Source organism: Eufriesea mexicana, unplaced genomic scaffold, assembly GCF_001483705.2.
Source record: "Eufriesea mexicana isolate 0111107269 unplaced genomic scaffold, ASM148370v2 scaffold5190, whole genome shotgun sequence".
Taxonomy (NCBI): Eukaryota; Metazoa; Arthropoda; class Insecta; order Hymenoptera; family Apidae; genus Eufriesea; species Eufriesea mexicana.
The window spans coordinates 481,638-509,154 of NW_016913149.1; the positions used below are offsets into that span (position 1 = coordinate 481,638).

Sequence of the window (27,517 nt, forward strand, 5' to 3'; positions counted from 1 at the left end):
AGTGAGAATCACGTATAAAAAGGTAGCGATTGATGAAGATTAAAAATATCATCGACTCTATGACAGAAAGTCTTCGAATTACTATTTTTCTGAAACGAAAAATAGTTACAGTTTTTCTGTAGAGCGAGAAACTCGACCGAATCGCGCTGGGCGACGAACGGTGTTAAGGGCCAACGAATCGTTAATCATCCAACAATGGACATAACCTCTCAAGACCCCGTGTCACCTCCGCATAACCTGTACACGACCTATCGTTCCCATCAAACCTACAAAAGCCCCACCAAATCGGGCGTGAATTTCATGAAAACAAGCATGTCGAGTGACGCATTAAGATTCCGTTACACGTTTCCTCGTGGTACGAAAGAGGAGACAGTGGACGTACAAGAAAAGCAAGAAAAGAGGGGAATATATAAGAAAAAAAGAAGAGATTCTCCATAGTTCGTCGCGATACCTGCCTCCTCCCTATAAACGTTGTCCGATCAAAGACAATGGAAACTGGAAAGACAATCGAACGTCAAGCCCGTGGAAGCCTTTCATTGCCCAACGCACACACACACATACACACGCGCGCGCGCACACGAGAGCTCTGCGTATTGAAATTCAATCGGGCTGCCGCATCTCGGATGCCTTTGTCGTCGTAGGCCGCCGCCGACACAATTTCCGTTTCGTCGACGAGAATTCAAAATGCCGAGTTTCCCGCTCGTTTTCACGATCCGATGACTAGAGGACGCGCGAATCACCGGAGCCGGAGCAATTACATCGTATCGATACCAGTGTCACCGAGTTAGAGTTCTATATATCATAGTTCTTCGCTCGCCAGCGTGCTCCCGAAACATGAAAATCTCTTTTCTCCACGGTGCATTGCCCACGCGAGGTTGGAACATCGTTTTCGGTCGTTCGACGCGATTCTAACCTCTACCGAACCGCGATCGATCATCACTATCGTGAGAATGGATCTTTTAATTGCTTTGCCGACTGCTGGGATCTCATTAAAGATCGTCTGGTTAATTCTTTTACCCGGTTCTTTCCTTTTTTTCTCTTCCCGTTCTCGATACCTCCTGTTTCGATTTCTTTTTGCTTCCAATCGACGCGGGACGGCGCATGCGTCGAAGAAGGAAAGCAACATGGACGCTACACGCTACACCAGTGGCGCAATCTAGTTTCCCGACGAACAAAGAGGCGATCACACGGATTATCCGGGTCTGTCTCGTGCATTATGAATGTTCGGGGACATAACGATCGGGTGACGAAAGGTTTAATTATGAATAATACGCTTGGCTGTCTGCGGTTTTAAACTGATGCTAAATATATATATATATATACTGGTTTTAATTACGACGTGCGAATTTCGTGTTATTAAGTTAATCCTTCTTTTTTAGTTCTATTAATTAATTCCGACAGGATTCTGTAGGAATTCGTTTATGTTAACTTTATTGTTAAATTCACACACTTATCGGGGAAGATATCTACGAAAAAAGACTGTTATATAGGTTATGTAACACTCTCCGAAGCGAGAGAGAATATATGTACGTGTATGCTTTCCTCGTCAGAAGTTTCACATTCTTATCGCGAAAAATGAACGATTCTATTGCAAATTTTAGAAATTTCTTTTCACAATGCTCACTTACGAGAAAAACCTCGTGCCTCGTGCCTTTTTGCTAACGCGGGGAATGGTCTTTTCTCTCTCCGCATTATTATGTCTACTTTCAGCACTCGAGACGCTGTCATAAAACCAAGAAATATCACGTTAATCACGGACAAACCTTTCTTTCTGCGACGAAGAAAGGGGCAGAGAAGGATTCAATTAAACGAACCAACGATTACGAACATGTTAATCGTGCCTCGGCGCGCGCAAATAACCAACTATTAACGAATGCAATTACTAAGTAAATTACAATTATCGGCCATTTCGCGACTTTCACTAGAAGAACACACCTTTAACCGGTAATCGGCTCGTGCTTAATTGTTACAAATGCCAATCCTTGCACGCTTTCGAGTCGTCAAACGAAGAAACGGGCGAAAACGCGTGAAATGCCCGATCGGGTGAGAAAACGAGATTGCGTTTCGCATCAATCTTTTCTGCCCCTCGCGATCGATTTCCGTTAATTACTCATTAATTTCCGCCTCTTCTGCGCGTCACTCCCGGATGAAGATTTTCAGGAAACGAGATAGAGGAATCTCAGTGTCCACGTGGGAAAATGTCTGCCCTGTTCCTCCTTATTATTCTTCCATCACGAGATCCCATCACCAAGCAGTTTCCTTTCAAAGCGTGTTTTCCTTCTATCACATTTTTGCTATCAATTTGCAACAACGAATTAACATTCTATTTTAATTTGCTTCTAAATTTGTTTATTTTTAACCCCTAATCATTGACGTCCGATTCATGGGGATATTGAGTTCGTTAGAGTGAAGATAAAAATCTAGATTGTCATTACTATCGTGGTAAACATCGGATTTATAGAGACTGAACTTTAAACTTTGATTATATTTTATTCTCTTGCGGTACAAATGCGCGGAGGCTTGAGTCTTGTGACATGCGCGATGCAGACGGTGGATTGTCGAAAGAGTCCTGTCAAACCCTTCACAGCCAGGGTTTTATAGGCCCTATGACGACCCATTGTGTCACTCAGTCCTGCTTCGAAAACTGATAGGCTTTGATGGTTCCTCGAAGCAGCATAGATCCCTATGCAGGGTGATGCCATCCAAATAAAGACTCCTCTCACACTATTTTATCAAAACATTCCTAAAATTCCTAAAGATTCAGAATCCCGAAGATTCCTTAGATCCCTAGATTCCTATCAAAAGAGTCCTAAAAATTATTGTAGGGTGGCGAGCGGTGAACGATATTAACAATGTATTAAAAACGTTTGAGTCCCAGAGGGTTTTGAGAAAAACACTGTCGAGACGACCGCACTGCCTCTAAGTGGGTACGAAAAGACCCAAGCAGCGTGATAGCGCTTCTTTTATTTTATGTCACGGAATCCCAAGCGGCGCGATAGCGCTTCGACTTCGACAGTCGGTGACTGTGCTAGGGGTGTCTTCTCGATATGAAATCTGAACAGCGCGGTCGCGCTGCTTGGGACACAAACGGTTAAGATCGGTAGCATGGCGAATGAGTGTGCGGCCTACTTCTAAGGGAGTGCATGGAAACGTTTGGGCGGCTTCTCGAAGAGCGAGTGATAGCGAACGGTGACATCGGGCTCGACGCGAAAGAGCAAACGATAGCGCGAAATTCTTTGTCGGGATTTCTGTGAATGATTAAGAAGGAAAGCATGTATATGAAGCAGATAGATTCGGCTTTAACCACTTACGCTAGAAAGACGTGCCACGCACGTCGCGTAATGCTTTTGTCGCAGAATTGCCAACGACGTGGTTTACACGTCGTCAGGCAATTGTCACAGAAACACTGGACAGAAACTCTTGAGAATGGAATAGAGTTAAGAATCGAGTGAAGAATTGAGAAGAGTGTCGGAAGAGATTTGAGTTGAGACGTGTGAGAAACTTGTAACGTGTAATATTTTAATTAAATAAAACCTATTTTGTCACAAAAAGAGAGTTATTGTTTGTTAGACGTGAAGATCTCTGTCTGTACAGGATTAATCTACCTAGAAATCCTACATTATTTATTTCCTAGTCTTTTTATTTCACCTTTTATGCAATAACGGCCGATTTTAGGCTACCATAGCGATATTCAGTTGATTAGACTGGGGATAGATACTGTCATTAAATATTCGGGAAATGAATATATTAATTGCTACATAGAAAGTGATACAACTGATTGGAGAACGAATTGAAAAGTTCATAATTCTGCATTGGGGGGTAAAGAACAGACAGAAACTATACGAGGAAATGTACCCGCGTAGGATCAGCCTCTCTTCGTCCGGTAGTTGAGAATTAATTTCAGCAAATTGATACGTATCCATTTGCTCATTAAACGAGACACGATTGTGAGAAATAATCTTCATAATTTGATCACGGGTGAAATCTGTTATTAAATAACGATCAAATTGAATGGCGAATAAAATATGTTACCGAACTGTTTCCAGGTTTAATCAGGAACGAGACTTATTGTTAGCTCTCGATACGTTTTATAACGTGGAATACAATGAACAATCGCACGAAATTGTTTCCTTCGAGTGCCACGAATTCCTGGCATTATAAAACTCGCTGTATATGTGCAACGTTCATTAGCTAGAAAGTTTTTCCTGTTTGCAAGACACCATTATACGCCCGGGGAGCAGAGAGACGGTGTAACGTCTCGATGAAGCATGCAAGCAGCACACAATCGCCTTCCTTTTCAGGAATGGACCCTTCAAAATTTTACAACGGCCTTCTCGGATAACGGTGTACGTGCTGCCTATGCCATTGCGAGACCTTTCATCGAAAAGCCAGCACGTACGGAAATTTCTCGGGTATCCCGGACCGTGCGGGCCATTCGCGAGGCACTTGCGTGGATCTCGTAAATTGGCAACTTCCGTAAACAAAGTTTGCGAGAGATATTTCGAAATAAGAAGGTCGAGTGGATCTGGATGAACGGTTTAACGAGGCCGTTGCGAAAGTTGCGCCTCTAATGTGTGATCATAAACGATTATAATTGAAGGTTGCACGAAATTCCTTCATATAACCGTGCAATACCTAGTGTTCTAGCCTCCTGTGTTATTATTTTTTAGGCCGTCAAAGGAAACCTTGATCTCTCTTCGAAATCGTTGCCTCGGCCAATAATGCTGAGTGCTGTTACTCCGCAGAACTGAAATTGCCTTTTGCGAAAGTTTATGCAAATCGTCTGCGTAAAGTGTACGTAAAGGTACGTTCTAGACCTGTACTTTCTACGCCATACTTTCGTTTACAGTAATCTCCTAAGGGATATCATTAAAGGAATTCTCAAAAATCTTTCCAATGGACATGCGTGAGTTGTTATTACCCGCGAAGGTAATTATTTCTTTCTCCTGTGTACTACAGACCCGCGCTATACTGGAATTTTACCTCAACAGGTGGAATATTTTATATGGAAAGGTTCCTAGATGTTACGATTAATTAAATTGTTATACAACTTCATACCTTGTGATCTTTTGGAAGATGAAAATAATAGTATGATAAAATAGTAGACTATTAACCCTTTGCACTCGAGAGGCAACTCTCAGTCGCCATTTAATCTGATTCTAAAAATCGATGTTAATTGATATATCAAATTTAAAATTACTCAACGATGCGTGGAATGTCGAGGTAAAATAATTCTACGTCTTATTTTGCATATTGCCACTTATTTTGCCACTTTATGGCAGAAAGTTTTCGAATTACTATTTTTCTGTAACTAAAACATCGTCGAGCGCAAAGAGTTAAAGCAGTGCTTTAATACTATCGAAATATCGCAATTTTTATTTAACGATCACCAGTATGATAAATACAAGTTGAAACCGAAATTGGAACTAACCTTTACGAACTACCTTTAATCTTTATTCGATTAAAATTATATTATAAAAATAACAATTTATAATTCCCTCCTTCCTTCCTTCCAAGATCGTAAAATTCTGCTTCGAGTCACCGTATGTCACTCAAAAATTGCCATAAAAAATTCTATCGCGCGCTTAAATACCATGGTCATAAACTATAATGTCCCCTTTGTCCTATTCCCTAGCTGGAAATCACACTAGCGCCACGCGCGGCCGCCCCAGCAACCACGATTCTTCCCACAGACCCTTTCTCCCAACGCGAATAAAGGAAGACTAAGAAAGGGAAATATTTCATAATCTCCTATGAATAACGTCTGCGAGCATGTAGCAGCTGTTTCAGCTCGATTTCGAACAACATCGATTTTGAGAGGCAACCGGATATATGTTCCTGGGAAGGAAAGTCGCACGCGGCCTCATTGCACAGGCCCCTGGCGTACACACGTGCCCATGAACACGTGTTACGAATGTGGTTCCGCGTGTTCCTCGTCGTTGACACGTGTAACAATTGGCGAATGGGCGCGCCAAACCTCCGGAGCCTTTCTTTCTTTTAGCACGTCTCGTCGGTGGACACGGGGATGCAATTTCCGGTCAGGCGGCGCTACCGTCGCTCCTACCAGGAGTTACCCCTTCGCCTACAATATCGTGCGAGACTCGTGGCAAGGGAATCGGGTCAAACATGAGTATCACGGGCGAGAGACGTGGTTTGTACTGTGCGTTCGAGAAAAGAAGGCACGGCGTGTTTACATCCTCACGACGTAATAATGATATCATTATTACCTTCTTTTTCTTTTTATTATTGCCTTCTTTTCCCGAATGCACAGTAGGCACGGATGAACGTAAACATGGCGGACTGGACTCGTAGTCAATTTTCGCCGATGCCTTTCTGTTTCAGTTACGTTATTAGTTATTCTTCGTCGTGTTGGGACGAGATTGCTCGACGTGCGACCGACTCTGTTGTTGATTATGCGAAAGAGAATTTTTGGAACGCATTTGGAAGTGGTTCGCCGGGGAAAACAATGGAGCCGAGCGACTATGGTAAGTGCCTGTGCCTTGGGACGATGCTCTTCTTCTCTTCATTGTGACTCATTTGAGAACATTGTTCTTCCACTACGTTTCTTGTTCTAAGTACCTTGTAGTAACGATGGTTTAAACGGCTTGTTTGCTGTCTGGAAGTTAACGCATGTTGACTGTCGCGGTGATCGTTAATCGTTGTTACCATGATGCAAAGAAACGAATGTATCAAAGAGCATACTTAAATCACCGAAAAGCATCTCTCGAGCGCAAAGGGTTAATAAATTCCGTTTCCTCCAAGTTTTTATAAATCGAAACTAGTGTTAAAAGAATAGTTTATTAGATTTAATTAATCCTGCCAACTACTCTAAAAGTGTATGTATGTAGGACAAAATGCTTATCTACGTTTTTGCCCTTCCATTTACAGTCTGAATTCGTAAAACTGGGATATAGCTATCTATTTATAATCATCCTTGATACAATTCTATTAGTGTTATATTGTATTATATATTTTCAAATGTTTTCGAATTTGTCAAAAATTTCATTACGACACGGCACGACAATTGTTCCCATAACCTACAATATCGGACTCCGCAACATTTCAATCGACAAGCAGTGATAAGAAATTCGCTGACCGACCTACTTGCCATTCAGCACGACTCTGCAGAAAAGACTTCGAAACAACGCGTCGTGTCTCCATCGACGTCGCTAAATGCTGACTCGCCGATCTTCGCGAAAAAATACCAGGACCAAGGCTAATCACCTTGACACACAAGACGTTCACTCGTGGAAGCCGGAAAGCATTGACCGCGCCGCCTGGCGGCTGATGCAACTGCTTCGAGATGGCGCTGCCGACTTCGGCACCCGTGCGCGCCACGATCGTTCTGTTTGCGCGAAACGTCTCGATAAAATCGTTCGACGTGTCGATATCTAGTGCGACTCGCGGGAGAAATTCTGTGAAAATCGACGAAAAGAGAAAACGAAGGAAAGAAAAATAACGTCGAGCGGGAAAATCACAACCTGCTCTATTAAATTGCTCGACGGCGATACACGGCTGGTTAACTTCTACGGTGCTTTTAATTGCCACGTGGATATTTCAAGGAACGTAAATTGCGAATAAAATTAGCGCAGGCACGATTGCCGATGATTATCGCGTCGTTTACTTTTCGCTTCTTGCTTGTCGATAATTGCGAGATAAAATTAAAGCGATACACGGGTTCGTCAAATCACTAAACCGTTTCGGCCGAGGCATCGTTAAATCTAATTAATGGCGCCATAACATCGTGTACGACAACTTCGTAACTGTTTCGCGCGTTAAGCCCGATCGAAATTTCCGCCAAAGCGTACAAAAGCGAGCGGACCTCGAGATCATAAATACATTTGGTGAGCATCTTTTTAAACGGACAGCCTTCCGACTCTCGTTTACATTTTAATCCGACGGGAGTCAGTCTGGGAGAACCGACGGTAATTAAAAGATGTTAATAACCGTGATGCATGTATGAGTTTTCGCCAGTTCGATTCCACATTCGCGGAAACATTGCACAACGATTCCGCGTGCAACAGGCATTAGGATTCTCCATCGGCGCAATGATATATCTTCTTGCATTTTATTCATTTCGGAAATGGATATTTGCTCGACGTAATTTATAAATAATGCATCAGCTATAAATAAACTGAATGGCTTTAATTCAACGTTACACCGAATTAACGGTTCGCTGCTAATTTTTCTCCGCCGCGAAATCTATTAAACCAAATTTAGGAATAAAAACGGAAATAGAAATCACAGTTCTGTAACTTTTAATAAAAATATTCTAAAAAGGAAGAAAAAGAATTGAGAAACGCGTGAAAGATCCTGAGAGAGTGAAATTCAGAAAAAGGTAAATTTGGTTGGTTTAAAAAGAGATATCTCACGAATGAAAGGATTTGCTGGCCGTGCAGTGGAAAGAGTAATCGATATTCATCGACAGAGCGTCGAAATTACAACGATGTTTTCATCCCGTCGAACGCAAACACGATCGTCGAGGTGGGCAGTCCGTAAACACGTCTTTCGTATGCATCGAGATACGCGTATGGAAATGCGCATTGTTTGCCGTGTAAACGCGCGAACGAGTTGGCGGAAGTCACGTGACGGCCTTTCTTTCTTTCTCTACTACGAGGTACCGGAAGCGACGTCGATACGAACGAGCGGCGGTGAATCTACGCGCCATTACGTAAGAAAAGAAGCGTCGGTTTTTCGAAAATGGGAAAAATCGAAAACTGGGTACAACATAACCTAAAAACACTTTTACCACCTAACCAACATATCTCACGAATCAAAATGTATTTTTATACGGAATGACTATTTTCAAAAAATTCCAAACTTGAAATTGAAGTGCCCTATTACTTACAAAAATAATTTATGGGTGCCAGAAATTTGCCAATTTTATCCAGATAGAAAAATAATTACACGCATTTATATATGAGCCGTACATTGCTCACATCGATTAACTCCACTTTTTGAAAAATCTTAAATATAAAAAGTTATGACTATACCAAGTGCTTTGACACATAAATTTAAGATTTTTCAAAAAGTGGAATTAAGCGATTTGTGCAGTAAACTGCTCATATGTATAGTATATTTAGCAACTCTTTAAAGATTCTAAGTCTTAAAAATGTCTTCATATATAGATCTCGTTATTATATTATATTTTATATTATTACTGTATTAATCTCATGGTATTATAGTGTCATAATCTTAAAAAATGAAGAAAATCAATTTTCCCAGAATTTTACTGCTCTACGACTGGAAGTATCGCCCAAAACCTGTTGTGTACCATATAAGCACTCCTAAGACCCCAAAGTGAGTAATTTGCAACACGATACTAGATATACCACGAAACCAGTAGAGAGCTAACTCTAACCCAAGTAGCTCCCAACAGAATCCTAAATCATAGCCTTAAAACAACTCCCATAGCCGTCTATATTGCCCAAGCGGAACGAACATCGCCATATTTCCCGCTTTGCTCTCGCGGAGCAATGAAGCAGGGAAAGAATTAATCGAGGGTTTCCACCAGGCTTATCTGCCTTCGCGATCGGGTATCGACGAATGATCGGAATGGATCTATTAACCCTGTGAACCGGTGGCGGATAACGGGACACGCGCGTGGCCCTGGCAGCCGCATCTGTGATCTAGGTGGAGCGAAATTAATACGCGGGCCGGCCGCCATTTTTCTGTCATGGAGGGCACGTCACGTGTTGCCTGTTCCCGGTGATCACAAAGAAGAACAGGTAGTTACGTGGTCTTTCTCGGCCAAGGTTCGCGCAAAAACCGTAATTATCGAGACGTATAACGAAGAGAGCAGAGCCGACGCTGAAACTCGGCGAGATTTATGTACGAAGTTGTAATAACGACAAAGAAAGACAGGGAGTGGGGATAGGACGCGGAAGATGCAATTTCGAGGGGCGTTCAGCCGTATCGGCCGATAGATAGCGTCCCCGTCGCTCGCGCAGAGCCCAGAGTCCTCGTCTTTAATTAGCGGGCCACTCTCTCGGACTCTGAACCACTTGACCCGGTGCGCGCACGTGAACAAGAATCGATGTCATTTATTCGAGCACTTGGCGTTCATTAAATGCGAAAACCTGGGAGCTTCTGTGACATCCTTCTTGCCTGTCTTTGTTTCTCCACCCTGTCCTATCTCTCGGGTTAGCTGCAAGCGAGGAGTTAACCGGTGGGGCGATTCGAAAGGTGAATGCGAGTTTAGCCTTTGCTTTTGAGAGATCGATCCGTGAGGAAGTTCTGAAAGAAAGGGGGTGGCTTATTCTTTATTCCTCTGTGATGTTGAACCGAGTGGGGCGCATAGGAACGAAACCGATGAATATTGTCTGAAACATTTTAGGAACCTAGTTGCAGTGTACTGTTGTCCTTTATTTCCTAGTCCCTAATAACTACGTATATATTTTATATCGATAATAATTAATATCAGTGGCACTTAACACGTTGACTGCCTTGGGAGATATCGATAGTGACCAATCGTAAAAATACACGATTAGAATAAATATCGATACTAGTACATTTTGTAGTAATACCATTGTTACTACAATGGTTTCAAAAAATTAATTTCATATTGAACATATAAAAGTTTTATTACGGTTTACATTCTATGTACGATTCTTTCTATGCCGTGGCAGCATTACAAATTTCCTGTCAGACGCACGAGGTTCGAAGACCTTGGATAAAGTCGCGTGAAACACGGATACAGCGAGGGATAATTTCGTTGATAACCAAAACTTGTTATCTCGAAACACCGGACGACCACGGAGCCGCTAACATGGTTCATTGTCCTTTTGTCAGTTAGACCACACATGCCTGCCGCCACTTACCGGCATCAAGCGACGTTTACAAAGGCGTAATTGTGATTTGTATCTACGTATCCCGCATGACGTCCATCGCGTGCGCAATTACAAGGAACGCAACCTCGTGATTGCACTTCCTGATAAACGTCTCTATCGAATTAGTAATTTTCGATCGACCGTGCGATTAATCACGCTGCCCCGTAGAAATGCAACCCGTTTGAACATCTTGATGTAATCCCGGGTCGCGCGCATTTTCCAGCGTACTGTTGCGAGGCAATTATAAGTAGGCGTGTTCGGGATCAGCTTTGTTAGACAAGTTACTTGCTCGGTTCTTTGCTCTTGTTATGCGATATGCTGTATAATAGTTGCAGTCATCGAGGATATTTCTAAAAACATTCTATAGACGAAAGTATTGCTGTATAGTATAGACGCAGCTTATATGTTACCATAGTATGTGCTTGCTTGTTTAATTACTAAGGCACGAAGTTCAACGACGAATTTCCTATACACCGTTGTATAACAAGTTTCCGTTTCGCAGATTTCTCTGCAACCTGCAAGGCTTCCCTGTTGCTATGCACACGAGAGCTATGTTCAAGGATTCACAAACTTCGTAATCGAAAACAACGATTAATTTTCGGAACCTAACCTCGTTTGCGTAATTCCATTACCTATGCAACACCTTCCCCAAGAGCCACGTGTCAAAATGAATCATTTTCGTAATCTACCGTGCGATGCAATTGAAACATTTTTCCGACGGTTGGTAAATCCTTCATTAATTCGCTTCGGTGACACTAGATGATGCGGTAGAGCAGCGCGCATGCGCAGAGACGGATTACCGCTCGAAGAGCGCTGCTCTTTCGATCTGTCACCGCCGCAACACGCGAACAACCGTCGCTTAACGAAGCGTCAAACAAAGTAAAGAAAACCGCAAACCGATCTACTCGGACTGTGTACACCGAAGAAAGATCCATACAGTTATGAACGAAGACACCGAGACGTCGTGTCGTGGGCTTTCGCTCGACGACTTGTACACGCGGACTTATAATCGCCTGGACAAATGGATATCTCCATTAGCATAGCTATAAGCGCACCCGAGAGACCCACATATGCACGGGCGCATAAAGTCAAAGTGCGTGTGGAGATAACGGTACAGTGGCGTGGCGTAGCAATGTACACGGACGAAGGCGCACACACACTGCGCGTGTAGGTGAGGAGAAAACGCCTGTGTGAGCTATGCGTTTCCAGGGACCTCGGAATTCGACGAATAGGACACGGCAAGATGGCTAATCAACGCAACGGTTGGCCGTGATTTTCAAATGTCGCCGCAGGCAATAGCTATCGGTCAAGCTCACGCTTCGGTACTTATTGGTTCCGCCTGTAATTTACTTACTTGTCGAGCCTCGCTGCTTGAAATACAATTGTGGTATGTATGGCAAAAACGAGACTGTAACGTTTCTAACATTGGAAATTAACCTTGAAACCTTGTACGATTCTAGAATGTTATATGCACGTTATAAGTGGAAGAAATATAGCGTGGTCGTAGATTCTCAAGTGACGATGCCATCGATGGATATTATAACATTCATGGTCACTGCAGTATTCTGCAGGAATTGAAACGATGTTGAGATGCACACTTCGTACGGCGTTGATTAAACTTCAATGCACGTACAGTTCAATCGATTAGACAGGCGGAACGAATTTACCTTAAAGTCTCGACTGATTTTTCGGCTGCGCTGCATTCGAAAGTGGAAATACCAGATTCTGATACGCGATGGCGCTTGGTTATACGTATTTCTAAACCGACGTATACTTTTTCATTGCAAAGTATGTACATAGTAAAAATTGAGTATACGATTTAAAATAATTGTTACTTTTTTCCAAGCAAACGTAAATCAGACATCTCAAACGGAAGGAAATACTGCTCATAAGTACTATTCTCGGGACCCTCGAGACAAAGAGGAAAAGTTAGAGGAACGATTAAGCAGCGCGCTACGCGCTCTAACTTTCTATGTCAGTATTATACTTTCATATGAGCAATTGCAAAGCGCTTTTTTACACAGGGCCCTACAATTTTTAATGCATTACTTGACAAGCTCGTTTGCCTCGCAGGAAAAACAAGAATTGCAAAATTTTTAAACGAGCCGTAACTTATGACTCTATTTAACTTGGTGATTAATGCCCGTGCGATATCCATAGCACAAGGATTAATTGCAAGACGTTTCTCTTCGCATAATTTCGTGTAACGTGTCTTCGGTACACTATAAACTATGATTACACGTACTATAGACTTCGACCAATGAATAATACGCCGAGTTTTAGGTTATGTTCGCAGGAGGAACGTTTTGTTTTGCCACGAAAAGTATGTCGTCGTATCTTCTTTGTACAGGTAATGACGTGGTATTTAGTTCGACGATTATTCAACGGTTTAAAGTTATGCACTACTTTACAGGGAAATCCAACTGGAGTGCGCAGATAGACCATTGAGCAATGATTTTCGTAATCGTCTCCGAGCCACCGCAACTTGTTTACACAAAAATGTGCAGAAAGTTTGGCGAACTGAAAGTGCGGTACCGAAACTGAGGAAATTATTGGGTTAAAATTTATTTTCTATCTTTGTCGAGATATAATTAATAAGAATTATTCATGATATTAATTAAGCTTCCTAGTTAGTTGGTTTACCTTACATTAAAAATTAAATAACTGAAGTTATGAATATATGAAGTATATGTTTCAGTATTTTTTAATTTATTAATATAGGAAGTAATTTCAATCTAGACTACGTTTACCATTTTTCTTTTAAATATTAGGTCTCGTGAGAAGGGTTAATATAATTCTATGGGTGAAAAACATAAATAAATGGAAGTGATTTAGAGACAGTAACAATGTCACCCTGGTCTTTGTTCCTGATTACTCTCATCTTTATTCATGACACCCTAATAACCTCTGCACTTTGAAGACCTAACTTTCAAGTCTGTCCTCTGATTAATATACACAGTTTCTAATATCATGAATTACCATTTCCTTACACTCTAACGTCGTTAAATTATTGACTAACACAATGAATCCGTTTAATCAAATTTATCTAGAAATTACGTTGATCGAAAATAAGTTTTACAAAGTTAACAAACGCAGCACTATTGAAAATCCCGCTACTGGGACACCACGTGACTCAAAACAGTCAAAGGAATTATTCTAAACGGAAGTTTTGCAACAAAATTTCAACAAATCTCCATGGTAAATTACAGTAAATTATTACTTTAAATTTTACAATACAAAATATACTAAGTTTCGCTGTAAAATATTTTTCTGCTGAATCATATTACCTATTTCTACTATTTTAGTAACGATACTGTTTTCAGGCGAGGTCAGAAGAACCGTGGGTCAGAAGAACCCGGAATTCGCAGTGCAGAGGTTAAACAAAATGGTGGGCTTCTTGTCAAGAAATCTTGTCTGCTATTTTATAATTTTACAATACAAAATATACCAAGTTTTGCTGTAAAATATTTTTCTACTATATTATATTATATATTTCTACTATTTTAATAACGATACTGTTTTCAGGCGACACTACGTAGGACAGAAGAACCCGGAATTCACAGAAACAAAACGATGGACTTCTTGTAAAAAAATCTTGTCTGTTGGGATTTACTGGCGCGCTGAATTGCCCGGCATTATATTACTTTTCCCTAGGATCGTTAACATCGGGCCTGCTCTGCAGGTAGTATATTTATACTATCGCGAAATCCGAGATACAATGCCAGCCGATCGAGTTACACCGCTAGCACGTTTATGGTTTATGCGAAGCCTTCTTATGCTTGCATGACGCTCGTGACACACTGCGTAAAACACAACAAGTCTATTATCGCGACGAGCGCGTCCACCGTACATATTTCAGCGTGCATGTTCCTCAGCAACGTGCAGTAAAATGTTTCACCGTGGTAAAAACGTTTAAGTGACTCTGTATCAATGACAAGGGAAAAAGAAACGTTTCGTTCGATGATTCTGTAATTTCAGTCGTTTATGGTGAATGAGCTGGATGACTCGATAGGAGGGAAAAAATGAAACCGTTCAGTTTTTGCACGATTGTTCAACAGTTCATGAGATTATGACATTAGAGTGGCTAAGAAATTATTACGTAGTTCCGATCGCTTTGTTTGCAGCTGCTTTTAGCCATTACCATTGAAAGATCTTTCCACGCTATATTTCTTAATCACTTTTATTTCCACTGTTCCTTTTGTCTTGCTAATGTTTTGAAATGAATGATATTTTTTAGGTCACCCTATTGCAATCGCATGAAAAACCGGGCAATCTCGTTAAGAGTCTTTGCAATTTTAAGTATAAACAATTAAAATACTTTAGAAATCATGGCTACGATGATTTATCGCGTTTAAAAAGAATTTGTGGATTAATTAGATTTTCAGAATTTCTCTCAGCTCGTTCTACTGTAATCGATTTTCTTGAATACTTTACCGCCAGAGCATTTCAAAACTGCTCTTCCACTTGTATTCTGACGTGTATCTCGCTTTTATTACCGAAGATCGTTAAACAGAATTACAGAGATAATTTAACAATTTGTTTGATTCACCTTCGATTCAATAGATACTGCAACTTAAAAAGTATAAGATATGTTGTGACTTGGCCTTAGAAGACTATTTAGCTATATCTCACTAGCGCTATATCTCGTGATAGATACCTAGATTTAAAACAGAAAATTCCATTTACAACTTTCTTTAGAGGAAATTTATATCTACAATTACCAATCGAACAAACTAAAAAGCAAGTCATACTGTAAAATTTTTGATGATCTTAATAACAATCTTCATGCTTTGATGTATAAGAATATTTATCAGCAATGTTAACTCTTTACACTCGTCTATTTTTTTACTAAAGAAGAGTAGGAGTTCAAAAATATTCTGCTACAAAGCTGACGATATTATTTTGAGCAGTAACTAAGAAATTGTATAATAATCAACACGTAGAATTATTTAATTTCGATATCTCGCACACTGTTACGTTATTTTAAATTTGACATATTAATTAATATAGATCTTCGAAATTTTATCAAATGGTGACTGAAAGACACCTCTCGAGTGCAAAGGGTTAATAACGCAACAAAAATTACATGTATTGTTTATCAATAATATCATTGTTGCTCTATTTTTCAGAACGAAATTATCGCAGAGTCCTTGATTGAATTCCAGTGTTTGCTCGAAAACGTTGATCCGGTTTACCATTAGCATTGAACGAGCGAGTCTACAAAAGATTACCTTTATCGATTTTATTGGAACAAACCGATTAATGTCCCTCGCCTTGACATCTATATATTATGAAATCACTATCACGAATCAACTTCTACTAATTCCATGGCATTCAACGACGAGGAAGAAAACGAAAGAGAGAAAAAGGGAGAGACGAGGAAGCCATAGATTCGACTGGTTTAATCATAGCCAAAGAATTTAATTTGATTACGAACGATGTATTCTACATTTGACAAATGTTATTCGACAAGTCATTGTTTATGTCCCGTTATCATTTCCATGTTTCCGATATAGAAATTATTCAATGTATATGCTAATCAGCGCAATTAAATCGCTTGAATCCAGGATACCGAGAATTGTAAGCGACACTCGCGAAACAATCGTTCGCTGACACGCCGAATAAGCCATTTGTCATTGCATAATACGCTTCTTGTCGATGAGAATGAGCACGAGTGCCAATGCACTTCTTTCGCTCATTGTCGGATTTCGAAACGCGGATAAAAATCCCACAATGAGTCATTGATTCGAGTTAATCGCACGTTAGACCGCAATTGATCACGTTTTTTCTCCTTTTGAGTAATGGAAAACGTTAACCTCCCGTGGCGCCATCTGTCCTGCAAGTTACATATCCGCGTATATCTTTCCAATCTTTTTCCAATCTTATTTATTCTATTTAGCACTGTATCTTTGTACTTTATCACTATTATCATCGTATCGAGCAATCAATTATGGCATTCATTGTTGTGTAATTATGGCAATTATTGTTTCTTAAATTACACACGTATATCAAAGTGATGAATTATAATGAATTATAATTTTTCACCTTCCAAGTATCGAATACTCTGATTAACGAGGGTTAAGTAGAATAAGTTCAATAGTGTTGTGGAAATATACTCGTATACGTGACTCTCGACTTTCTTCAAGTTTCCAGGAAAGAAATATATAATATGGCGGAAAGAAATGCAGAACTAAAAATTTCCTGTTTTGTTTGCTGTATGTTATTTCCTCGAAACATGGAATTTCCGGGATGACTATAGATCTAAAAATACGGAATGAGGGATGATAAAATATTCTAGATACGTTCGCTGTCATTAGTCATAAAAAATGAAGAAATCTGTTAAAAGTTTTGAATGAAGATAATATTTCGCTAATATAATTATTCCACAAATCTGAAGATAAATGACTGTCGAAGATCTAACACCGTACAATTTATCATTATTTTATAAGATTATGATTCACGAATAAAATAACGCAAAGGAAAATATCGAATAGTTTCTATGTTCATTGAGCTTGGAAAGTTTGGAAAGCGGATGCATCAATCATATTTATCCGATTCCGCAGCTGCACGGTTTATGAAAGGTACGTATATACCAATGGAGACCCAATGCACTCGAGCGAACCAAATAAAAACGATTCTCTTTTTTAATTCGTAAAATCGTGGCTAACGTCTCGTAAAATCTCGAATTCTGCCTAACTCTACTTTATCGGCGTAGAAAGCGCATAAATATTGTATATATGTTAATTTCGTTTTCAAAATTGCTGATCGGCTTAGTCGGTAAAGGTAGAAATCCCTTGAAACATTCGGCTTTCCCTGTGAGTACAATCGCGAAGAAGACGAAGCGTCGAAGTATAAATATATTTACAAATGTACCTGTTATTTTACCTCGAGAAACAAAATATCTTTGTTCGTTTACATAAGTACAATCTAACTACACGGTCACGAATAGACAAAAGAGAATCGCATGACGGATCAGTCCGACATTTCAAGGAGACAACTTTCCGATTAGTCCCTCTCCATGGTCGGCGTAATCTGCTCAATCTGCGGTGGGCAACGTGTGGTCTTATCATCGTCACGCCACGTAGTTCTCGATGCTAAGCAAAATCGTACGCGTGAATCAAACGATGGGTTCGCGGAAAAGGTAAAAGCACGACCACTGAGCAAACTTGCCCTAGTCGACAAATCTTGAATCCACTTTTATCGACATCACTGGGATCAAGTTCTCGTCTCGTACAATACGTAAAAATATTTGTTTAAATTGATATTTTATTTTCCCAATATTTTTTGCATATTATACGGGTATTAATTTCTTTGTGTGCTGCTATAGACTTATGTATAATTTATACGTATAATTGCTATGGATTTAAATCTAATATAAAAAAAATAAAAGAAATAAAAAAATGTACATACTTAATTTTAATAATTTACTCCTTTAACTGTTAAACAAATTAGTGCACTCATACTTGAACAACGATAATAAATCAAAAACTAACCACAGTTACCTAATCTACCAACATCTTACTCATATACCTTCCTTATTTATTTTTCTGTTACGAATGAGCTTTGCTATTTCTCCCTGCACTCGAAAGCAACGACGAGTGGAAGAGAGAAGGATACACGGAACACACTATAGGGACTTTCGCGCGGCAGTTGCGCAAGCCGCGAAACAATTAGATGCAAATCCCGGCAATGGACTTTCTAAATTCACGTATGAATTAGTTCGAGGGCTTCGATTAAACCGCACACTGAGTTCCCCGGCTAGATATTTACCTACGTAACATATCCAACTCTCCCTGCATCTTACTCTCTTTGTTTATAAAGTAGCCAATGCGAGAACGAAATATAGAAATAATTACATAAAGAGAGGATTGAAGAAAAGAAAAAAGAAAATTATTCATCTAAGAATAAATTGATTTGCTATTATGCTCAAGTATCCATTCATGTTTCTTTTTATCTGAAATTCTTGTCTAGAAATTTAACCCTACACGGTCGATAACTATGTATTATCATTCCACGGATCTAAGTTATTTTAGAAATCTCAATAATAAACATCGCAATCGTTAATAAACTAGTCGACACAAACCGCATAAGACGCGTACAAATAAAACTACACGAAATACAATAGTGTTAACCAAGGTATACACATACAACGCCATCTTGTTTATACGAGAGTAATTTGTGGCTATCGAAATTTTGAAATCTTCCGCTCCATTATACGACTGCAATCTACACGCCGTAACAGGTGTTGTTACACATAATTACAACACGATAAATACTGAATTTATCCCTCCATCGATATTTACAAAATAGCTTATTCACTCGGTCGGTAAAAGCGGCAAAAAGTAAGCAACGAAAACCGCATGGTAAAGAACGGAAGCGAAAAGAGGAAGGACAGCGAGAAAGAAAAAGCAGAAGAGAAAGAGGGGAATAGTCGCGCGAGCACAGTAGAGAACGAGACAGAGTCGGAGAGCTGCGAGTGGCAACCACCGCGTGTCGCATGTGCCTCTGCAGAGTCTGCAGCCACTGGCGTCGTCGTCGATCGTTGGGTCTGAAAGCGACGCTTGAAAATTACGTTCTGAGATAGGAGGCGGCAGCGTGCGTCGGCTTCAATTGCGCAACACGCGCGACGCAACGAAATTCGATCATCTTTGCCGCATAATAACGCCACGACGTGGAAAGAAAGAAGAAGAGGACAAGGGGGTTGAAGAAAGAGGAGAAACACGATGAGAAAGACAGAGAGGGAGAACGTTAAAGGAGACAAATGGCGGTGACGGGGCACGATGCGAGCGACGTTAGAGAAGCTGGAAACCATAGCTCGCCATGCGAGGTCACCAAAGAAGTAATCGTTAGCGACGCGCGACCCCGAAGGATTAGTCGATCGAGTCGAATGAAATATTGCAAGGAAACATGCTGATTCACAGGTCAGAATGCTACCAGGAATACACGTGAATTATAGAAGAAAGAATTCGATATCGAACTCGTTTCGTAGATCTGGAAGTGGTGCGTCGTTGGAAACAGACGGTAATAGGAACTCTATCTTATCGACAAATTCTAACAAAGAAGTTTTACTTCTGTCACGTTTTCCGCGAATGTATCATTACAATCTTTTCATATTAAAATCCGTAGATCACGAGAACACGATGAATTCAGCCCTGCGCAGTGAAAATGGTTTCTCACGTGGAGAAGAATTGCTGAAATACTAAAGTACCTGCATAAACGTACGTATATATATATACAAACAAAATTTACCAAAAATGTCGAAGTAACTTTTTCCTAGTTTTTTATTTTATACACGTTAATCGATTTCTCTACAGCTTTTCGTTTCTTTTTTAGGAAGAAAGTGTAAGACTGACTTCGTGCAAATATTACTTAATTACGGAGTGCACCGTGGACAGAGACGAAGGGTAAACCTCGATTCGTGCTCGATGTTGAAACTGACGTTATTAATAAGATGAGATCGATCGAAAGTTGTCGAACTTCTGGCTCGTTCCAGTTTTTGACGGCGGACGGTCGAAGTCAAGGCGAGTTACTCGATTTCGTGCATGGCAACGAAGCCGAACCGAGGGTAATTATTTTTGTACGTATATCACCTTGTGCCACCGAATATTGTTGAATGGCAGAATGCAAAGGGGCGGGTGGTACGGAGGGGAGGAGGGCTTTTAAGAAGAAACTGTGTCACGAAAAACATCCAGTTAGAACGCTGGAAAGTTGTGCAATGCTTTCACCGATTTATATCCGAAATCAGTACCCGAGTGATTCATATTACAAAATCGCGAAACTCGATTAATAACGCGAATATTTACCGAATATTTACATAAATTTAATCCTTACTGTACAATTATCCAATAGATCCATCGTATGCGTGCCATAAATGCCTATAGGCGTATGGTAATTGCACTTAATCGATAGCCTCGAGTGTTCTGTGCACATAGTGTCAAAGGATCTAATTATGACGATGCCTTTTCACTATCTGATAATATTTGGTATTTAATAAGATATTGAATAATGCTTGGTATTTCATAAAGGTATCTAATCGCATTTGGTATAACATCGTCTGACATAATGTCTTATATTATATATCAAGCATTCAGAATTGTACCGTCGTGTACCTCGATCATGTGAGACCATAAATGACACTAGGATTATAATCAAACTATGCACAGCACCTCGTATCGAATAAGTCACGCATCGAATAATTGTACGTATACGTACAGTCACGATTACTATGAATAAATTATTAGGATGCCAAAAAAGCCGAGACTGTTGCTTTTAGTAGGCTGTACGTGTGCTGACTATTCTAGACTATTCCAGACTGTATTGCAGACGTATCATTGTTAAAAGAATACCATTGTTCAAAGTCTAGACTGACTAGTAGACGATGTATATTTAATTTATCTTTTAGTACTCAAAAAAACTGTTAAATTACATTATGTTAACCCACTTTAAACTTAGAATTTTATATAAACAGATAAAAATGAATTGAATTCTACAAATCTTCAAATAGCAAGCCCAAGAAATTTTATATTTTTCCTATGCCATATCCAATATGAATTCCTAGACATCTTCCACTGGGTGGAAATTGAAGTCTACTCTATATTACACATGAATCCATTTTATAAATGTCGACTGAGGTTAACATTAAAAATGAAAAGACTAATCCCTTTTGACTGATATACGACATTCTTTACCAGTCCTGATCTCGAACTCGTTTTTTACTCGATTAATTTTATACTTTTACGTCATTGCAGTAACAGTTCTGATCAGAGACTCGTCGAGCTCGATACACGGTTCAATCATGACGATCTGCCACAGAAGCATACAACTCGAGAGTCCAAGATGTCTGTTCTTACATGATCAGTCGACTTACCTCTTGAGATACAGGATTGTTCTTGTTCTGGCTGGTGTTGGATGTATTATTAATGGAGGAGAGCGTGGTGAGGGTTGCAGTGCCAACACCGCCGACCGTCTTTCCGCTGACCTTGGTACCAGCACCACCGACATCTTTGTGCAGCGTTCCAGGACTCTGAAATGAAATATCGGCACACGTTAGGACAATGCCGAGGACAAACATGTTTTTTCTTTCAATCTTTTTTTTTTTCTATGATAATGAGGTTGCAACCTATCGACGTTAAATCTCGACTGATATACGAGGTCGAGGAAAAATTAACGTTTCTCCTTTGAGAGAAAATATACTGTCGGTGGAATTTTGAAGCGATATTTTAAACATATAAAATAAGAACCGCGCAGTTTATTTTTGTATTGTATGGTAATATTTGTCTGACTTATTATCGCGATATTTATGTAGGGACAGTAATTTTTGAATAAAAGGTTTATTGAAATATCTTACACCGATACATTGCAATGATACACGCACTCATGATCGAGTGCTTGTATAAATAGTACGTATCGCACAGATTTATTCAATGTATCTCAGTTCACCCAGTTTCCTTGCAAAACATTCCACGCCGCCATTTTTCCTACTTCACCTCATCAAAAGATTCAACTAACCTCCTTTGCCCATACCTCGAAACCTCCAACGCTTCCTTTAATCCTTCATTACACGACTCCTAACGCGAGGTATTTCATCCGCTAAATGAAAACTCCCCGTGACATTTACGTTAATCCAGTGAGGCCTCCGTTTGCTTTGTGTCAATTAACGCGCGCATATTTCATACGAACACACTGCGCATGCCCATTCGAGCGGGCTTATTTCTGTTAATTAAGGGCCACAGCCACTTCTAATTTATACACCGTCTCATTTGCGTCTTGTCGCGGTATACCAAACGAGCAATTTAGTAACAGGAGACAAAGAGATGACGTGGGTGGTTTCGGATGCGATTCGCGTGTATCTGTGCTGCATCGCACACGTGCACGAATCAACGCTGCAGCGAGAAAGGCTTGCGCCTGTGTCGACCCCTACATATAAAGGAAGTCGCACGTCGCGCCGCTATGCGGCCGATAAAGCGATGATAACTGCGTAAGAATACAAACAGAACGATATGAAACCCGCTACTGTTACCATTCGAGATTGGTGTTATCGTTTAATTGTTTACCGTTGAAACATTTATCCGCGAGAAGCTGCTGTGCATCGAAAATGATGAATCGAGTCCTGATTCTGCGAGCTATCTAGATGAAGTCGATTCGAAGAGCAACAGACGTTTCACACCATTGTTGACATATAGTCAGGATATATCTGCATTTACCATCTGTATTCTCAAATTATTAGTACAACATATAAGTGACAATAGTAATAACACTGATACTAATAACAATAACGGTATGATCATTTTAAATTATTACTATTGAAACGGATAAAGAATATATATGTTTTCTAATAATTTTCATGCGCTGCACAGGAGTAAACGAAGGAAAATAGTATAAAATAATGTACATTCATTTTCACTCGACTCGACATCGCTTCGTGATGGAAGAGAAACGGATAAATCAGCTTCAAGCAAGAGTGACGCCATTAATGAAATCCCATTGTCACGGTGAGGCGTGTGCTTCTTTACACGCGATAGGTAAATCGTTCGAGGCACAATTGAAATCGGGACAACGAGTAGAAGAGAACAAGGGAGGGGAGAGGAAGAGAGAGAGAGGTATCGATGCGTCAAGCATCGCTTTCACATAATAAACTAACGCGCTCGTGTAAATTTTCTTCTTTACCGACCGGAAAACAAGAAAAGAAAGCCATGATGGAATCCGTTTAAATGTTTTGAAAATCGACATGACGAGGAACCTTCTTTGTTTCTTTCTAGAAAAATGTGTAATCGTATAAGCTATAAGTGGAAAGTAGAACGTATAAAAGAAAGCTGAATAAAAATGTGTACGTAAAATATGTCTCGTAAAGTTCTGTGATAAATATCGATTTTCATAAAAGAAAATTCTTTTTATTAGCATCGAGGGAGTCCATTAGGGCACAATCGTGTAAAAATATTGTTAAATGGATAGCGAAGCAGTAATAGCCAAGAAATAATTGTCTCAGCAAATCTTCCATATCATACGGGTATCATAAATTCAACGCAATGGATATAATAATACCGTTTTATCCTGTACTCACGCTCCAACGTTTATCTGGATCGTACCTTGTGCAACAACTCAAATAGAAAAGGTAATATTGCTAAACGCTCATAGTTTTTACGACAATCGTATTACACTATCGGACATTTAGTGCTAATAATCCTCGCAGCAAACTTTTCAGATATGGAAAATTTAAGACCTAGCATTATTATTGAACAATAAGTCGCATTAAACTCCTTCGTATTCCTGGGAAGCACAAGTGTAACTAGACCATAAATTAAACGCGTTAGTTGGGAAACCTCTCTGTCGTTAAAGCTTCGCACACAAAGGACTGCATTTAATTATAAACACTGCATTTTTCTACGTATAACGACGTCCAAGCTTCGACAGATTTAAATTAGCAATTAATCAAACCAGTGAGTATCACATTTTTATTTAACTTTGTTTCAGGATATATCGATGACATACGTTTCGCTTGAACGACAAGAAGAATATTTAATTAAGAAACACGATGAGGCCTACTTATTATACCAGATTTTTAAACACTCAAAAAATACAATGAAATGGATTAAAACAGTGTTTCTCAACCAAGTTTATAGAAGAAGCAACTATATGGAATACAATAAATTTAGCAGAAGAGAATTACATCGAAATGAAGTATTTCAAAATATAATTTCCATATTCATAAGTAATAAGACAGAAAATTCACAATGACCAATGTGAATAAAGGAAATACAGTAAAAATAAGTATTTCGAAATTAATTTCAATATTCATAAGTAACAAAACAGAAAATTCACGATGACCAAAGCTCATTTTTTTCAGTTGCTGTTTGAAGGTCACGAGGTGTATACTACGTGCGTTTTATAGGAGTGTGAACAATGTAGGAAATTAGTAGGCTTCGATAATGTCCTCTCCACGGTGGCTGAACGAGCTTTCCACGCGGCGTTTCGCTAAACGAACTTAGGTGCGTCAGGAAGTAACGGGTAGCACCATTAGTTCGATGTACCTGCGCTTCATTATCAATGTCGAATCGTATGGCAACCTTGTACCATTACAGTGTACGGGTCAATGCACGTTTCAAGAGGATGCGTACCTACTACAGAAAGCGCTTCGGACAGCATTGTTATTCGCGTTTCTTTGAAAACTGCAGGGTGGAACTGGAACAACGCATATCCCCTCTTCACATTTTGGTAATATGTTCACTCTTCCGGTTTTGAGTTCTATGTATCACGAGGAATTCTCTGTGGCGTTGTTTGCAAACTTACAAGCAAGAAGAGTGATATGTTTGGAAACAGAAACTATTTTCGCTTCACTTTTGGTAATTTCATTATGGAACGTCTTTTAGGTTATGTACATAAAACTGACGGATTGGGAAAAGAAAAAAGTAGCAAATTGGCAAAATGACTTTAGTAACCTGGTAATGATCACAATGATGATTATTATATTATTGGTAACAATTATCGTGTATGACTTATAATTAATTAAAATTTTTTCTCTCAGAAACAAACAAAGCTTGATCACAGGAGATTAACGCCATTGGCAAGAACTGTCAGATCAACATTTAAATGTAATCAAGATATTGGTTCATCGGACTGAAACCCTGAAGAGACGATATTTCATGCGAACGACTCAAATAAAAAGAAGTCTGGTTATATAATACCATAAAATCAGAATTTAACTTCAACGAAGATACCGAGTCCACAAAATCAAATTTGGGAGAAAGTTCGTTTCACAAGACCCGTCTTCATGAAAGGAGGTACACACAATGAAGCATCAGAGACCAGGAGGAACATCAACGAAATGACGAACGACCAATGCAACCATTCGAAGTTCCCTGTACAGTCATCGCTCGCCATACGACTGAAGAGAAATGAAAGAATGGTACGTCTGGAACAAAGAAACGATTCCGAGATCCACGCGAGTCAGATAGTTCTGCGACGATGAACGGAGACATTACTCCACCGATGACTGCACCCGAAGAAAGTCATCAGGCGTCCCCTTAATGACCTCCAATCGATGTTCCAGCCCCGGCAAACCATCGTGGATCGCTTTCACGAGCCATTGTTCCACGGGCGTGCCCCTGATTATGTTCGCTAATTAAAAAAAGAAAATGAAAACGAGGAGGAGAGGAAAACGTTTCACGTAGCCCAACCCTTTCTAACCGTACTGTCTTAAGTATGGAAGGAATAACGAGTCGTCTCTGTTTTCTGCGAGGCATCCAACCGACACCGACTGATTCAGACACGTTTTATGTAAACCGCAAGGCTACGCGCGTTGACCTTTGCCGGGGATCGTATTATGCAACTTTCGCGTCGCGTGAGACACTAATTTGCATTTTTCCATTATTACGTCGATACCGCCTGACGCCGCTCTTAACGATCTCGCCAGCACGTACCTTACAGGATGTTAGTTTCTTTCCTTTTTCTCGGCTTTTCTTGCGATTATCCCGGGTTAGTCGATTGTCCGTTTCTTGCCGAGATATTTCTTTCGTCTTGCAATATATACATACGTGCATTTAATTCTCATCGTTATGGGAATGAGTTGTGAGGTAACCTTGTGGTATTTGGGACTTGGAATGTCGATGCTTTTTTCTTTCTTCAAGGACCTAAGCGTAATTAGCGAAGTTTCTTATTTTTACTTATGACGAATCGTAATGCGATTGTATTAGGTGTATTATTGTTCCCGATTAAGGTTACAAGGCCTCGCAGAAGTACCGATAAGTGGATGAAAGGCTGATGCCTGGGACGGAAGAGATTGTATTGGAGAAATGTCAAGACTGATCACGTGAGATTGGATATTGAAGGTACGGACAGGACACGTCGAATTGGGATTAAATTGAACGCGATTAGGTCACAATAGTCAGTTTTAAATCGGATGTGGGTGAACCGTGGAGAGGTTGAATCGTACTGGATATATCTCTATTGGATATATCGGCGAAGTTAGCGGTTTCATTGGGTCAGGAAAATATCGTGTCAAATCTGATAAGGGCAAGAGACTATTGGAGCTGGATTTAATCGAATGATACTAACTCGAGCTAAACGGAGTCTAAATCTTGCTATAGGATCCAGTTAAACTTGGACGAGTCACAAAGGAACCAGTACGGATTTGATTAACCCCACCAAGTGAATCTCAAAGATATCAGGCAGAAATAGATCCAGTTGCAAGACACACTTTAAAATTGATCGATTCGAGGAATACGTTCATTGTTAACGAAGCGAAAGAAATATTTTTAAAATACTACAGAAGGCAATCTACTGGGAGAGAAACGAAGAATTAAAATCTTCATGGATCATCCATCATCCTTACAGAGGCTCAATCTTAGCACTACAATTAACCTATACCGGGTGAAATTTTTTCTGCTCTCTTCACGCCAAGAAAAGGGTAAAAAGATAAAAGAAAAACAACTTTCTTGCACGCTTTTCATTCAACTTATGCGTCCAATCGAAACCAATAATTTCTCTGGCTCATGAAACCGGTAGAAGCTGCAAGTAGACCATAAAGGAATTCAATCTCTCGTTGTTAGATCCTTTCGAGCAGATGAGCTCGGCATCCAACGGAGGCGAAAACACGGCAGATACACGGTGTACAGAAGACCAAACCGAGGGAACAGGGGAAGAGAAGCAAGGGGAAGAAGGACAGGAGGCTAAAACCCGTGGCTGCTGCTGAA

At 40.0% G+C, this 27,517-nt stretch overlaps 1 protein-coding gene across 1 annotated transcript in view; it reads right to left on the reverse strand.

Annotated features, from left to right (window-relative positions):
• Positions 1 to 21,563: 21,563 nt before the first annotated feature.
• Positions 21,564 to 27,517, reverse strand: part of LOC108551867 (uncharacterized) — a 153,009-nt gene continuing 147,055 nt past the window's right edge. The window contains exons 2-3 of the mRNA XM_017906210.1: positions 21,697 to 21,852; positions 21,564 to 21,632 (exon numbers count right to left, since the gene is read on the reverse strand). Of these exons, the coding sequence (XP_017761699.1) occupies positions 21,564 to 21,632; positions 21,697 to 21,852 (225 nt within the window). The remainder of the gene's footprint in view (positions 21,633 to 21,696; positions 21,853 to 27,517) is intronic.